The sequence below is a fragment of the Ipomoea triloba genome, chromosome 4 (genome assembly GCF_003576645.1).
Source record: "Ipomoea triloba cultivar NCNSP0323 chromosome 4, ASM357664v1".
NCBI classification, from domain to species: Eukaryota; Viridiplantae; Streptophyta; class Magnoliopsida; order Solanales; family Convolvulaceae; genus Ipomoea; species Ipomoea triloba.
In genome coordinates, this window is record NC_044919.1 from 22281130 (window position 1) to 22296788 (window position 15659).

Here is a 15659-nt window from a genome sequence, read left to right on the forward strand (position 1 = left end):
CCCCGCTTCCAGTTACTCCACCTCTCGAGCACTTGACCTTTGATCACCAAGCCCGCGTCAAGCCTCAGGTTTCTTTCGCTCGGACAGCAGTCAGGTTACTCCGCCTCTCCTCAGGTTTTTCTCCCCGCTTCCAGTTACTCCACCTCTCGAGCACTTGACCTTTGATCACCAAGCCCGCGTCAAGCCTCAGGCTTCTTTCGCTCGGACAGCAGCCAGGATACTCCACCTCCCTGGCTTAATCCAAAGCAAGACGTTGTTGATAGTCACAGTTGAATGTAACAATCTCCGATCTGACCACAAGCTATCGTTGAATCAACTTTGATGTAGAGCAGCTTTGGTCACCTTCTGGATGTATGACAGTTTAGCTTTGTAACTCTCTTCGAACACTAAGATGTGTTCTCTCGCTGTATTGAATATCAGGATGATATTCCAAGTTAAGCACTTTGCACTGGAACGTTTTTTATCAGACACCTCTTGTTAACCTCTTGACCTCTTTTCACAACACTTTTTTTTTTTTTCTTCTGTGTCTTTACGTCCTTATATATGAGAGTAGAAGAATAGTTCCGTTGGAGGGAAAACTATTCCGTTTGAAATTTGTCTCCCATGCCGAACATGGGTCTTTGCACAATTTCAGCATTTTTCATGGAGTAGTGGTCTTGTAACTTGAGCCTTTTGTTTTGTAGTGAATATTCCATATTCCACTTTCTTGAGTTCATGCTTCACTTGCTTCTTTTGGATAAAGTTACTCTTTTTATGTTCCCATCATTCCTTGTTTGGGGAATCTGACCACTTCAGGATTGGTGCACTTCTTGACCGTTTGTGGTGGAGGTCTGACGTGTCATCCACTTCCGTCCATTTTGAAACCTCCCGCTCAGCACCTCTTCAATATTTTATCTCCATGATATTCTTCTTCTCCAAACTTAGAGTATTTTATCTGCACATGTTGACTAACATTCAGCCTCTTGGAGAAGTGCCGGTTTATCGAGACCATAAAAGATGTCTCGACCACTTGATGTTTCAATCCCATGTATCGAGAGGTCTATCTCTCGAATATTCTTTACGTCTCGAACTCAATAGGTATATCGAGAGGTCCTTACCTCTCGAACTTGGCTTGTGTCTCGAGACTTAGTTGATGTCTCGTAGACCCTTATTCCTCCAGAGTTGTCTCGTGCCTGCTTCTGATCTATCTGTTTGCTTACAACACGAAAACTTCTAAGTTGTTCAAACAAGTTTACCTTAAGCTTAAATATTTCCCGAGTTGAGCTCAAATTACCCGGTTGTATTTTCGCTCTCAGTTTACTTATCGAACTTACATTGTTTTGCCTATGTATCGAGACTTGGGGATTTCTACTTAACAGTTGGTATCATCAAAACCTATTACATGATGTTCCTAACATGAGGTTGTTTTAAAGAATGGAATTTGCAGAATTCAAGATGCTAGCTTGGGCTTAATTGCTCAAGTTCAAATGATGCCAAACAGGATGTTTCCTTTGTATCTGAAACACTCTGACCAGACATGTTTCTTCTCAAGGTTAAATGATAAGGCCTGGTTATGGCATTATCGTTATGGCCACTTGAGCTTTAATGGCTTAAAAACGCTTCAACAAAAAAATATAGTGACTGGACTTCCTGAATTTAATGGTCCTACAGATGTTTGTGAAGAATGTGTTGTGAGTAAACAACACCGTGTTCCTTTTCCCAAAGGAAAATCCTTTAGAGCAAAAAAACCACTAGAGATTGTGCACTCTGACATTTGCGGACCAATTAATCCTACTTCCAATGGTGGTAAAAGGTATTTCATTACTTTCATCGATGATTATAGTAGGAAAATTTGGGTTTATTTTTTGCAAGAAAAATCTGAAGCTTTTGTGACATTTAAAAACTTCAAAATTCATGTTGAGAAAGAAGTTGGCAGTTATATAAAAGTTCTACGTACTGATCGTGGTGGAGAGTATTGTTCAAATGATTTTTCAGATTTTCTTGTGACTCATGGGATAAAGAGAGAACTCACAGCAGCTTTCACACCACAACAAAATGGCGTTTGTGAAAGGAAAAACCGTACTATTTTAACATGGTACGAAGTATTCTAGCACGGAGTCGTATCACAAAAACTTTTTGGCCCGAGGCAGTCAACTGGAGTGTTCATATTTTGAATAGAAGTCCAACCTTTTCTGTTCAAAATATGACTCCAGAAGAAGCTTGGAATGGGCGTAGGCCATCAGTTGATCATTTCAAAATCTTTGGGTGTGTTGCCTATGCACATATTCCAGATCAAAAGAGGAAAAAGCTAGACAACAAAGGAGAGAAGTGTATATTTCTTGGTGTGAGCAATCAGTCCAAAGCTTATAAGCTTTTTAATCCTGTTACTAACAAAGTTGTGGTAAGCAGGGACGTGGTGTTCGATGAAGGATCTTTCTGGATTTGGGATAAGATTAATGATGGAAGGTATATTTCATCAGATCCTCATGACAATAATGAAGATAATCTATCCACAGAGAATGTGGATATACAACATGAAGAAACTGATCAGAATATTCTGGTTCATAGTCCAACGGCAGTTGAGGTTGATGATAGCCGGCCACGGCGAGCAATAAGAAGGCCTGCATGGATGTCTGATTATGAGGTAACTGGATTACATTCTGAAGATCTTCTTGTTCATCTTGCCTTATTTTCAGATTGTGATCCGGTAAGTTTTGAAAGTGTTGTGTTAGAAGAAAAATGGCAGAAGGCAATGATGGAAGAAATGAGGTCTATTGAAAAAAACAAAACTTGGGAGCTTGTTGATTTGCCAAGTTCGGAAAAGGCTATTGGGGTTAAATGGGTTTATAAAACCAAATTTAAACCCAATGGAGAAGTTGATAAATACAAGGCACGCTTGGTGGTGAAGGGATACAAACAAGAATATGGAGTTGACTATACTGAAGTCTTTGCACCGGTGGCTAGACTTGACACAGTTCGTTTGGTAATAGCCTTGGCAGCTCAAAATTATTGGTCAATTTATCAACTAGATGTTAAATCAGCCTTTTTACATGGTGAGCTCAAAGAGCAGGTATTTGTAGAACAACCTCTTGGTTTTATTAAATCTGGTCAAGAGCATAAAGTTTATAAGTTGCATAAGGCTCTTTATGGGCTAAAGCAAGCTCCTAGAGCTTGGTACAGCCGCATTGATGCATATTTTATCAAGGAAGGTTTTTTAAGGTGTCCATATGAGCATTCTTTATATGTAAAGCATGTTGATGATAAAATGGTGGTTATATGCTTGTACGTAGATGATTTGATGTTTACAGGAAATGACTTAGAGCTACTTAATAGCTTTAAGCGATCCATGGAGAAGGAATTTGATATGACAGACTTGGGGTTGCTTCATCATTTTCTTGGGCTGGAGGTGACTCAGACAAAGGGAGGTATTTTTGTTTGCCAAAAGAAATATGTTAATGAAGTTTTGGATAGGTTTAAGATGAGAGGCTGTAATCCTGTTGTAACACCAATGGAAAAAAATGCAAAGCTAGTAAAAAAACCAGGGGAGAAGTCAGTGAACAGTACACTTTACAAGCAAATAGTGGGAAGCTTAATGTATATTACAGCTTCAAGGCCAGACATAATGCATAGTGTAGGCACTATCAGCAGATATATGGAGGAGCCTATGCAACAACATCTAGATGCTGCAAAAAAATTTTTAAGGTACCTCAAAGGAACAATTGATTATGGTTTATTTTACAGAAAAGGGGATCAAAGCAAGGTAATTGGATTTGTTGATAGTGATTTTGCTGGAGACTTGGATGATAGAAAAAGCACGTCCGGCTATGTTTTCATGATGGGTTCTGGTGCAGTAGCGTGGAGTTCTAAAAAGCAACCTATTGTTACTCTTTCTTCCACTGAAGCAGAGTACGTAGCTGCAACATCTGGTGCATGTCAAGCTCTCTGGATGAGAAGAATTCTCGATGAACTCAAGTTTGGGCAGAATGGTGGGACTGTAATGTATTGTGATAATAGCTCAGCAATTAAACTATCCAAAAATCCAGTTTTTCACGGGAGAACCAAACACATTCATGTCAGGTTCCATTTCCTGCGAGAGCTAGTAGAAGATGGTGAACTTACACTAGTTCATTGCAAGTCAGAAGACCAAGCAGCAGATCTCTTCACAAAACCTCTCAATGCAACATCATTCCNGTTATGGCCACTTGAGCTTTAATGGCTTAAAAACGCTTCAACAAAAAAATATAGTGACTGGACTTCCTGAATTTAATGGTCCTACAGATGTTTGTGAAGAATGTGTTGTGAGTAAACAACACCGTGTTCCTTTTCCCAAAGGAAAATCCTTTAGAGCAAAAAAACCACTAGAGATTGTGCACTCTGACATTTGCGGACCAATTAATCCTACTTCCAATGGTGGTAAAAGGTATTTCATTACTTTCATCGATGATTATAGTAGGAAAATTTGGGTTTATTTTTTGCAAGAAAAATCTGAAGCTTTTGTGACATTTAAAAACTTCAAAATTCATGTTGAGAAAGAAGTTGGCAGTTATATAAAAGTTCTACGTACTGATCGTGGTGGAGAGTATTGTTCAAATGATTTTTCAGATTTTCTTGTGACTCATGGGATAAAGAGAGAACTCACAGCAGCTTTCACACCACAACAAAATGGCGTTTGTGAAAGGAAAAACCGTACTATTTTGAACATGGTACGAAGTATTCTAGCACGGAGTCGTATCACAAAAACTTTTTGGCCCGAGGCAGTCAACTGGAGTGTTCATATTTTGAATAGAAGTCCAACCTTTTCTGTTCAAAATATGACTCCAGAAGAAGCTTGGAATGGGCGTAGGCCATCAGTTGATCATTTCAAAATCTTTGGGTGTGTTGCCTATGCACATATTCCAGATCAAAAGAGGAAAAAGCTAGACAACAAAGGAGAGAAGTGTATATTTCTTGGTGTGAGCAATCAGTCCAAAGCTTATAAGCTTTTTAATCCTGTTACTAACAAAGTTGTGGTAAGCAGGGACGTGGTGTTCGATGAAGGATCTTTCTGGATTTGGGATAAGATTAATGATGGAAGGTATATTTCATCAGATCCTCATGACAATAATGAAGATAATCTATCCACAGAGAATGTGGATATACAACATGAAGAAACTGATCAGAATATTCTGGTTCATAGTCCAACGGCAGTTGAGGTTGATGATAGCCGGCCACGGCGAGCAATAAGAAGGCCTGCATGGATGTCTGATTATGAGGTAACTGGATTACATTCTGAAGATCTTCTTGTTCATCTTGCCTTATTTTCAGATTGTGATCCGGTAAGTTTTGAAAGTGTTGTGTTAGAAGAAAAATGGCAGAAGGCAATGATGGAAGAAATGAGGTCTATTGAAAAAAACAAAACTTGGGAGCTTGTTGATTTGCCAAGTTCGGAAAAGGCTATTGGGGTTAAATGGGTTTATAAAACCAAATTTAAACCCAATGGAGAAGTTGATAAATACAAGGCACGCTTGGTGGTGAAGGGATACAAACAAGAATATGGAGTTGACTATACTGAAGTCTTTGCACCGGTGGCTAGACTTGACACAGTTCGTTTGGTAATAGCCTTGGCAGCTCAAAATTATTGGTCAATTTATCAACTAGATGTTAAATCAGCCTTTTTACATGGTGAGCTCAAAGAGCAGGTATTTGTAGAACAACCTCTTGGTTTTATTAAATCTGGTCAAGAGCATAAAGTTTATAAGTTGCATAAGGCTCTTTATGGGCTAAAGCAAGCTCCTAGAGCTTGGTACAGCCGCATTGATGCATATTTTATCAAGGAAGGTTTTTTAAGGTGTCCATATGAGCATTCTTTATATGTAAAGCATGTTGATGATAAAATGGTGGTTATATGCTTGTACGTAGATGATTTGATGTTTACAGGAAATGACTTAGAGCTACTTAATAGCTTTAAGCGATCCATGGAGAAGGAATTTGATATGACAGACTTGGGGTTGCTTCATCATTTTCTTGGGCTGGAGGTGACTCAGACAAAGGGAGGTATTTTTGTTTGCCAAAAGAAATATGTTAATGAAGTTTTGGATAGGTTTAAGATGAGAGGCTGTAATCCTGTTGTAACACCAATGGAAAAAAATGCAAAGCTAGTAAAAAAACCAGGGGAGAAGTCAGTGAACAGTACACTTTACAAGCAAATAGTGGGAAGCTTAATGTATATTACAGCTTCAAGGCCAGACATAATGCATAGTGTAGGCACTATCAGCAGATATATGGAGGAGCCTATGCAACAACATCTAGATGCTGCAAAAAAATTTTTAAGGTACCTCAAAGGAACAATTGATTATGGTTTATTTTACAGAAAAGGGGATCAAAGCAAGGTAATTGGATTTGTTGATAGTGATTTTGCTGGAGACTTGGATGATAGAAAAAGCACGTCCGGCTATGTTTTCATGATGGGTTCTGGTGCAGTAGCGTGGAGTTCTAAAAAGCAACCTATTGTTACTCTTTCTTCCACTGAAGCAGAGTACGTAGCTGCAACATCTGGTGCATGTCAAGCTCTCTGGATGAGAAGAATTCTCGATGAACTCAAGTTTGGGCAGAATGGTGGGACTGTAATGTATTGTGATAATAGCTCAGCAATTAAACTATCCAAAAATCCAGTTTTTCACGGGAGAACCAAACACATTCATGTCAGGTTCCATTTCCTGCGAGAGCTAGTAGAAGATGGTGAACTTACACTAGTTCATTGCAAGTCAGAAGACCAAGCAGCAGATCTCTTCACAAAACCTCTCAATGCAACATCATTCCTCAAGTTAAGGAGCAAGATAGGAGTCCAAGGAAGCTCTGCTCTAAACTGAAATCATTTCAGTTTAAGGGCGGGAATGTTAGAAAAATCAGCTTAATAAAGTTTAATTATTGTATTAATTCATATTAGTCAGTCAAGATTGTTAGGTGTATTTACTATTCTTCAGCATTTAGTTAATCATGGGCATAGTGTTAGTGCATTCCCCTATTTTTATGTTATGTACGAGCTATAAATAGCTTATGTTTCTGATGAATAAATAATATCATTTTTCCCTTCATTATTTACAGAGCCTTTTCCTCTCTACAGAGCCAACTGGGTTGGTCTCTGGTTGGTTCTTTTTGGTCACTAGGGCCGAAGTAATGGTTCTTGCTCAGTATTTCTCCTTCTCGTTGAAATCCTATTATTGATTAAAGTGGTAAAACGTGGAAGTTATAGAGTTTTACGTAAGATTATAAATTACTATTAATATTATGCGATTGAGTTGGTAATTTGTCGTAAAATGTGAAAATTATACTTGAATGAAATATTCTAATTGCCGGAATATGTTAAGGGGTTAATGTGAAATTGTGTGCACTAAGGTGTTACGTGTTATGTGTAAAATATTTTACGGGTGGAGTAAGTCTTACCAACCGTAATGCTGCCTTTGTTCCCCCTTAGTTATTTTGCAGGTATTCTTGCATGACAATTTGGAGCATTGAGCATGAGAGCGATTTGAAATTTCCTACTAGTTCTTTAAAGTGTTTTTTTTAATTAGATAATTTGGCATTTATTCCTAGACAATTGTACTTAATTTATTGTACCAATAGTAGTTGGCGAATATTTTTTTTGTAAGTTTGTTTTAGCCTGTGTGTTTGGATATAGGTAGTTATCTAAACGTGGCGGTAGCACCCATTTGCCCTTGTTTTGTTTTAAGCTTCCGTAATTTAAACGATGTTTTCATAATTAAATAAAAATAAAATTTTAAAGTTATCTTGGAATTTAGGTTTTGAAAAGTGCGGGTATTACACATATGATCCTAAATTTAAACTAATACAATTACTAATTGTAAATGAATTAAAATAAAATAAAAGGAGTATAATACTTGCATACTCTACTAATGGTGGCTTAGAAGTAGTGGCCTTGGATTGCTCTCCAACCTCATAAAAATCAAAATACATTAATTAATAGTGATCAATACGATAAAAAAGGTGAGTGATAACACCTAGGCTTGGGTCAATTTATTTTATAATGTGACATTTTGTTTTGTGATTCTCTGGAGAAATGAATTTTGAATTTGCTACCAACGAAATAAAAGACATGAGATTGAGTCTCAATGGAGGCGGCATTGACTCTTTGTGCTTCAACAGGTTGAGAAAGTATAGATGAACATATACTACAATGTAATAGAGTTGGTTGTATTAAAAAAAAAAAGACATAAGGTGTTCAAACACTTTGTTGTGTGCGTGTATCGTGCATGAATCGTCGGTGCGTGGTGTGTGCATTAAAAACAAAAATACAACAACTACAACCCTTTAACCATGTAATCAATTCAGGATTTTCATAGTCATACTGCATTCTCCCACTCACATGGGAAGTCTACCAATCGCGGTTTAATCCCCAAAGCATTAGGAGAATCACGAAAACCCACCAAAAATGTTGAACCCTTCTGTGATCTAGCATAGGATCCTAAAATTAAACTAATATTGTAACACCCCTCACTTTTAGGCTGAGATAAGCAATAAACTTAAGACAAAAGCTAACAAATCTCAACGCTAAATGATATAAATACGAAAGCGTTAAGTAAACCAACATGGGGTGCTATGCCACATCCAGACTAACCATGACCTAGACGCTAAGACAAATTCAACATCCATCACAAAATCCTCAAAAGTCAATCATAATTTAAAACAAGTCAATACAAACATAAGTCTAAGGCACGTAGGCCCAAATGTCTAAACATCTCCAACAATCACTAAGCTAAGCATAGTAGAGGAAGTAGAACTACAGCTAGCGCTCTCACGTGCAGAATCTACTCCATACCTAGAAAACAGTTAGAAATATTAGCAAAGAAATGCTAAGTAATCTTCCACTCACACTCGTGAGAAATACAATAATATATCATAGCTTTGTAAATAGGTTTTTTACACACGCATATAGAATATATGTCAACGAAACCATCCTTTGTTTGAAAACCAGATGACTCAACAACAATAAGCTGAATGAATCACAAACCAAGGACACCTCAAATGAATCCAATATCAAGGAATGAATCCACAATATCACAGTCCATAATAAGATACTCAAACGAATGCACAAGCTCAACTGAACAACACAAGTGAAACCAACCAAGCAACAATCCTCACATCACTCCCTTAGAGTGACCCAACCAAGAAACATAGGGTAAGATCCCAACCAAAACCACCAACCATAACACAAATGACATAACCAACATATCACATCATCATATCACAGAGGCGTATAAGCCAAATCACAGAGGCATAGGAGCCCAATCACAGTATCATATCACAGAGGCGTATAAGCCTAATCACAAAGGCTTAGGAGCCCACACACAGAGGCATACAAGCCCAACCACAGAGGCATATGAGCCCAATCACACTCCTTCCATAACAATAACACATATAGAGCCGTAGCTCACATAACTCCTCTCCAGGGGTATACATGACATATGAAACCCAAAGAATTACTCACAAGAGTTCAAGACCTCAACATACCAACTCAAGTCCATTTCCAAAGGAAGAACTCATACCAAGGAGTACTCAAATTCAGAACATGAACAATAGGATATCATATATGAGAGTGAAAGTAGGTTTAGTGAGACAGGGAGGGTTACCTCTATGCTAGCTTCTCCAAACACAATCTCCTAGCTCACCCAATCAAGCCTCCATCATCACCACGATCATCTTGACCCAAGAACACTCCAAGGGAATCATAAGAAGCTTATAAAGAGTAAGGAAATGTAGAATAAAACGCAATCTAAACATGATCTAACACTTACCCAAGCTTAGGAATCCCTAAAAGAGTAATCTTGACTTAAATCCTTGCTAGGAAGAAAAGATGATTTTGTGTAGGGTTTATGGGAGTGAAAATGGCGTGTGAGTGTAGTGTAGAGGAAGGAGAAGACTAGATCAATTAATTAATAGAAGGCTTTTATATGAATCTCACAAAATCTATATATACATAATATATGTAGCATTAAAGTAATTAAATGAGATATGAGCTCTTATAATAGAAGTGGGCTAAGCCTTATCCAAGAATTAATTAAATAGCATAAGGCTTGAATCATTAAAGAATTGGGCCAATTAAATGTACAATATATTATAAGGGATGAAAGACTCCAATTGGTATCCCTTACAAAATTAAATTAGAGAATTGGGCTTCCTTAGAAATTAAATAGGCTAGATTAGGATTATAAATTTATTTAGAAGAATAGGGCTTAATTAATTAAATTAACCCATGAAAGAAAGAATTATCGGGTCACAAGGCATGATTTAAATCTAGGATATCACAAATACAATTGCTGATACTAAATAAAATAAAGAGTTAATACCTATTTTGGTCCTCTGACTATTACGTAATACTTGATTTAGTCCAGACTACTAAAAGTACTGAATTTAGTCCTCTAATTTTTAAAACGTTACCCAAATTGGTCCTCGTTACAATTGTCATCTATCCGCTGTTATTTTGATTTTTGAGGGGTAAAAATGTCCTTTTATTAGGATGTTGTGATCCACATCCGGCCTCGATGACAGTAGCCTTTAGAACCATGTTAGTGCTGATGATGGCTAAGATGAAACTGATCACAATATCCCGGAGATACCTTGGGGAATATTCGTCCGTCGTCCCCATGAATCTTGATAATGAATCCTCACCAGTTTTCTCCGACGACTCTTGCTCACAATTTGTCATCCTAAAACGAACTAAGTTATCCCCACAGGTCCCATATTTGATTCTTGACAATGGACTTGTTTGGTTATCAGCGGTTAGCGGTTAGCGGTAGCGGATTGTGTTAGCGGTTATCCAATAGCGGATTGTATTACCGAATTTGACCAGCGGAATGTATTAGCAGTTTGTAAAAAGATGTTTGGTAAAATTATCTATTTAGATTAGCGGTTAACATGTAAAATGATCAAAAGGGTATACATATATTTAATAATAATAATAATGTTTTTCAATTAAAAAAAAAAAAAAAAAAAAACTAAAAATGAAAGGCGCGGCTCCCCTAAATCAAGTGGGGAAAGAAGCCTTGAGGCTCCTATAAAAGGAGCCTCAAGGCTCCACTTTCAGTTTAACGGAGGCAAGCTCCAATTTTGGAGCTTGCCCCTTAGTTAAATTTTTTTTATGTAGCTCCCAAAACGCCAATGCAACACGCTGCTATTTGCAGCGTGTTGCAACTTGGCGATTTGGAGCAGATCCGCTGCTCCAAACCGCCAATAACCAAACATGGTTTTCAGCGTTTTGACCAAGGTCAAAACACTGAAATTGGCGGATCCGCCAATAATTGACAGATCCGTCACTAACCAAACATAGCCAATATAATCTCGTTGGCGAACTTGTGTACGATCTTAATTGATTTTTGCAATTTTCGCTCCAATCCAATGTTGAGGAATTTCTTGATTTTGTTAAAAAAAAAAAGGGCAAGGCGTACAAGAATCTGCCGGAGCTCAGAGTCGCTGCGTCCTCGAAAGCCATCATGAATAATTTAGTCCCGTCTCTGCCCAAACATCCGGGATCCACGTTGAACGCGGATTTACAGATATTATTGAACGCAAATCTTTCAAGGATGTCCTGGACATCAAGAACAAAGTGTCTGTTCGCCGTGTCTCTAAGGATGGGAATCAAGCGGGTGTGGAGCTCTATGTTGGCCGTTTCTATGGCGAAATTCTAGAGTGATCTGGTGTTGAACTCGTAGCTTGCAGTTTTGCGTTGGGTCGTCCACCAGTCCGCCTTCAGAATTTAAGATCCCGACACCGAGGAAATCCTTGAGAAGAGATATGAAGCGGTCGCCTTTGGGTAGTTGTGGAAGTTGGCCTTCAGCATGTGCTCAACGTTGAGCGGGTTGGCGGTCATGATGTCGTGCCCCTTGCTGGGGCGTCGGAAGATCACCGTAGGAAAGTTTGAGTATTCTTAGAAGTCAGCTCCATTATACTTAGACAATGACTTCCCAAAGTTTGCCCTCTCCCGTTCGTATCAAGTATTTCGATCACAAACACCTTGTAGAGTGCATATATCTTGTGTGCGTCGTCCATGCATGGTGCGTGCATTAGAAAACCAAAATACAACAACTGTAGTCCTTTAGCCATGTAATCAATTTGGGATTTCCGTATCATACTGCATTCTCCTACTCAAATGGGAAGTCTACCGATTGCGGTTTAATCTCCAAAGCATTAGTTGAATCACGAAATGAAATGTCACGAGATAAAATAAATTGACCCAAACCCATCGATCACTGCAGCCAAATCCACAATCAAATCAAGTGTCATAACCCAATGTACAATCCACCAAAAGCGTTGAACCTTTCTTGGGATCTAGAATAGGATCCTGAAATTAAAATAATTCAATTACTAATTGTAAATAAAATAAAATAAAAAAAGTATACTTACATACTCTATGGTGGCTTAGACGTAGTGGCATTGGATTTCCCTCCAACCAATGATATTTCTTACATACTCTATACTTACATACTCTATAGTGATTGGTAAGATTTAAAAAAAAAAAAAAAAAAGAGTGATATTTCTAGGCTTGGGTTAATTTATTTTATGTTTTGACATTTTATTTTTTGATTCTCTGGAGAAATGAAAGAAAATAATACAGTAATAATTTTTAATTACAAAGTTGAATATGTATCAACCATAATTGCATTTCCGATCTAAACCTAGGCTATTAAGAAAGGTCAAGCTTTTTTATTGAAGACTGAAGAAATAGAAGCGCAGAGCTAAGAGACAGAAGACTTAACAATGGCGTTGCAGTGGGTGATACTAGCGTACGTTGTGGCGGCGGAGGCGGCCGTCGCTATTCTCATAACGTTGCCTTCTCCCAAGGCTCTCAAATCGCGTATCGTCTCTCTAATCTCGCTCGCCCTTCAACCTTCTTTCTTCATAGTTCCCTTTGCCGCTTTCCAGCTCCTCGGTATCGCTATTCCTCTCATTTTTTCTTTTTACTGATTGTATCATCATTGTGATCTTCCGACTTCGACCGTGCTTCGTTAATTTTTTTTTTCTGGTGTTTAATTTGTCAGATATCTATTGGAAAAATGAGCATCGATTGATGTGCACGGGCGAGATCTGCACTGCTGCGGAGAGGGATCGCTATGAGAAATCGGTATTAGCATTTTCTTCTTCACGTTCTCCGTAAAATTCTGGAAATAGTTTTGTGATTCTCAATGTTATCACTGAGAGAGAATGAGGAAATTTTGGAACCATTGCAATGAAAAATTTACACTTATTATTTCATATATATCGGTAGCTGCCAAAAAGGAAATTCCAATTAGAAACTGTAGTGTTGGATATAGTGCTGACTGATGAGCATAAATAAATACATCATTTTGTTTGAATTCCATGATCTTTCATAGTCCTTGCACTTGAGTACTAGTAAAAACACTTTTGGGGATTTGCAATCTAAGATACTCATAAGATTGCTCTATTTCCTGTACTACCCTTTTACTTTGTCTTCCTCAATTAGGCATGTTCCGGAGCTGCTTACTTTCATTTTTCCCTTTGTGTGAATATGTTTTCTACTTGAGAGAGCTAAATGGAGAAGAATTTTTCGGGACTAAATCACTAGTGTGGAAAGATCTATTAACTGAGGCCTAAGTTTATTTTCTTAACATCCTTTTGTTAGTAGTTTAGTATTGTCATTCATTGCTGGTTTCCAAAAAGATTATTTTTGTTTGGTTCCCTTTTGGTCCCTAATTTTGACAAGGTTTCTGATTCCTGGAATCCTAAAAGGCCAAGTGGTCAATTGATTCTGATGGAAAGAAATGCAAGCACAAGTAGAATGGATTATGAGGTGGCACTAAAAAGGATTTTTTTTTTCTTTTTTTTGAGAATAAAAGGATTTTATTATATATTATTCTTTTAAAATTTTCTTCTTTGGCGATTGTTAGTCTTAACCTGATTGTAAGACTTCCATTGCATGCATCTTCATGCTGTCAGTTGCTTGCTTTTGTTAATTATAATTGGAGTACTACTTATCATAAAAAGGGATAGAGTTTTTCAACAAATCCACTGATAGGTTAGAAATCCCTTGTAACCGGTCTTACTTTACTTAATATCTCCTTACCGGCTTACCCTAGGTTTAGCTTTGACTAGCAGCATCCTCTCCTAAAATCCTTACACGGACAACATACAAAAACAGATGTGCTGGAATTAGAATATTCAGATAACAAACGAGAAAGATTTAGCGTTATGGTAATGTTCAATAATTGGTTTCTTATTTGCTCCCCTACCCCTTGCCTGCTCTAAAACTTGTGCATGCACATGAAATAGGAGCAAATGTATATATGGTCTGATCCAGATTCATTTATTTCAAGATATCCTTTCTATCTGTTTTATCCAGATCTTCAAGGCTCAGAGGAATGCAATTCTTTGCATGGTAGCATGCATTCTCTACTGGTAAATAATAAAATATCCCTTGTGTTCCAATGTTAATTTTCAATTACTAGCTGTGTTTTCGTGCCGGTAATACAATAGATTTTGATATCGATGTAGGTGTATATATCGCGTTTGCAAGTACTACAAAGAGATTCAGAGTATGGAAGAAGTAGAAAAGAGATACAAGGACCAGTAGCTTCTCTTTTTCATTACTACATAGTATGTTTTTCTTGTAATTATAAGGAGAGAATAAGGAGAAAGGAGAGGAAGAGTAGTCTGTTATGTAGCTCAGTAAACAAATCAATTGATAGTTCTCTGCTTACATTTGAAGTAGAAATTAATTGTTGTTAAATCTTCTCTTGTAAAAATTGTCCATCACCATCAACCTCCATATAATATCTAAAGATTGGATTGTTTGAAATGTCAATTACTACTTGGTTGTGACATCTTAACCTAGATATATGGTGAAATCATCCTAAAGCTAATTTCTCCCCACAAATATATTTAAATATATCATGATATTTAGATTTTGTATTTTAAAAATGACACTTTTAGAGCATCTCCAATAGTTGTAGGTGTTTTAGGAAAGAAAAGATGGGAGGGAAGAAGAAGAAAAAAAAAAAAAGAATTTGAAAAAAAAAAAAAAAACTATAGATTATTGCACTCGACTGGGTGCGGTGTTACGCCTCACACCACAAATGGCGAGGTTGTTGCGTTGTTTGGGGCCCAATTCATTGCCAAAACCCAAGGTTCTTGCCGTGTGCATTTAAATAATCTCTCTCTTCACCCTCTCTCCACCACATAAGCTTGGGTTTCTCAAAAATTATACCAAAATCTCCTATTGGGGATGCTCTTAATTCTTTAGCATGATATTTAGATTTTGTATTCAAAAAGTAACACTTTTGGCTTTTTAGCATGATATTTAACTTTTGTATTGATAAAAAAAATGGCATTTTTGATTCTTTAGCAGGATATACCTTTTGTAATGTGTAAAAAACAAATGACACTTATGGTTCTTCTCATTATATTTAGGTTTTGTATTGAAAAAATGACACATTTGGTTCTTTAACGTGATGTTTAGATTTTGTATTTAAAAAATAACGCATTTGGCTCTTTAACATGATGTTTAGATTTTGTATTGTAAAAATTACACATTTGATTCTTCCAATGATAGTGTAGTGAATTGTCCCTATTTCTGTATGCAAACCCTGGTATTGAAATGATGCTTTAAGTCTTCTGGGTATAGTAAGATTTTTTATCTCTTGGCATACAATTTTAAACATTAGAATTGGTAC

At 37.2% G+C, this 15659-nt stretch overlaps 1 protein-coding gene across 1 annotated transcript; it reads left to right on the plus strand.

Moving 5' to 3' along the window:
• Positions 1-12667: 12667 nt before the first annotated feature.
• LOC116015548 lies at positions 12668-14791 on the plus strand. Its single transcript, XM_031255652.1, has 4 exons — positions 12668-12901; positions 13011-13093; positions 14330-14385; positions 14482-14791. Exons 1-4 carry the CDS (start codon positions 12730-12732, stop codon positions 14558-14560), a joined length of 390 nt encoding a protein of 129 aa, XP_031111512.1. The 5' UTR covers positions 12668-12729; the 3' UTR covers positions 14561-14791.
• Positions 14792-15659: the final 868 nt, after the last annotated feature.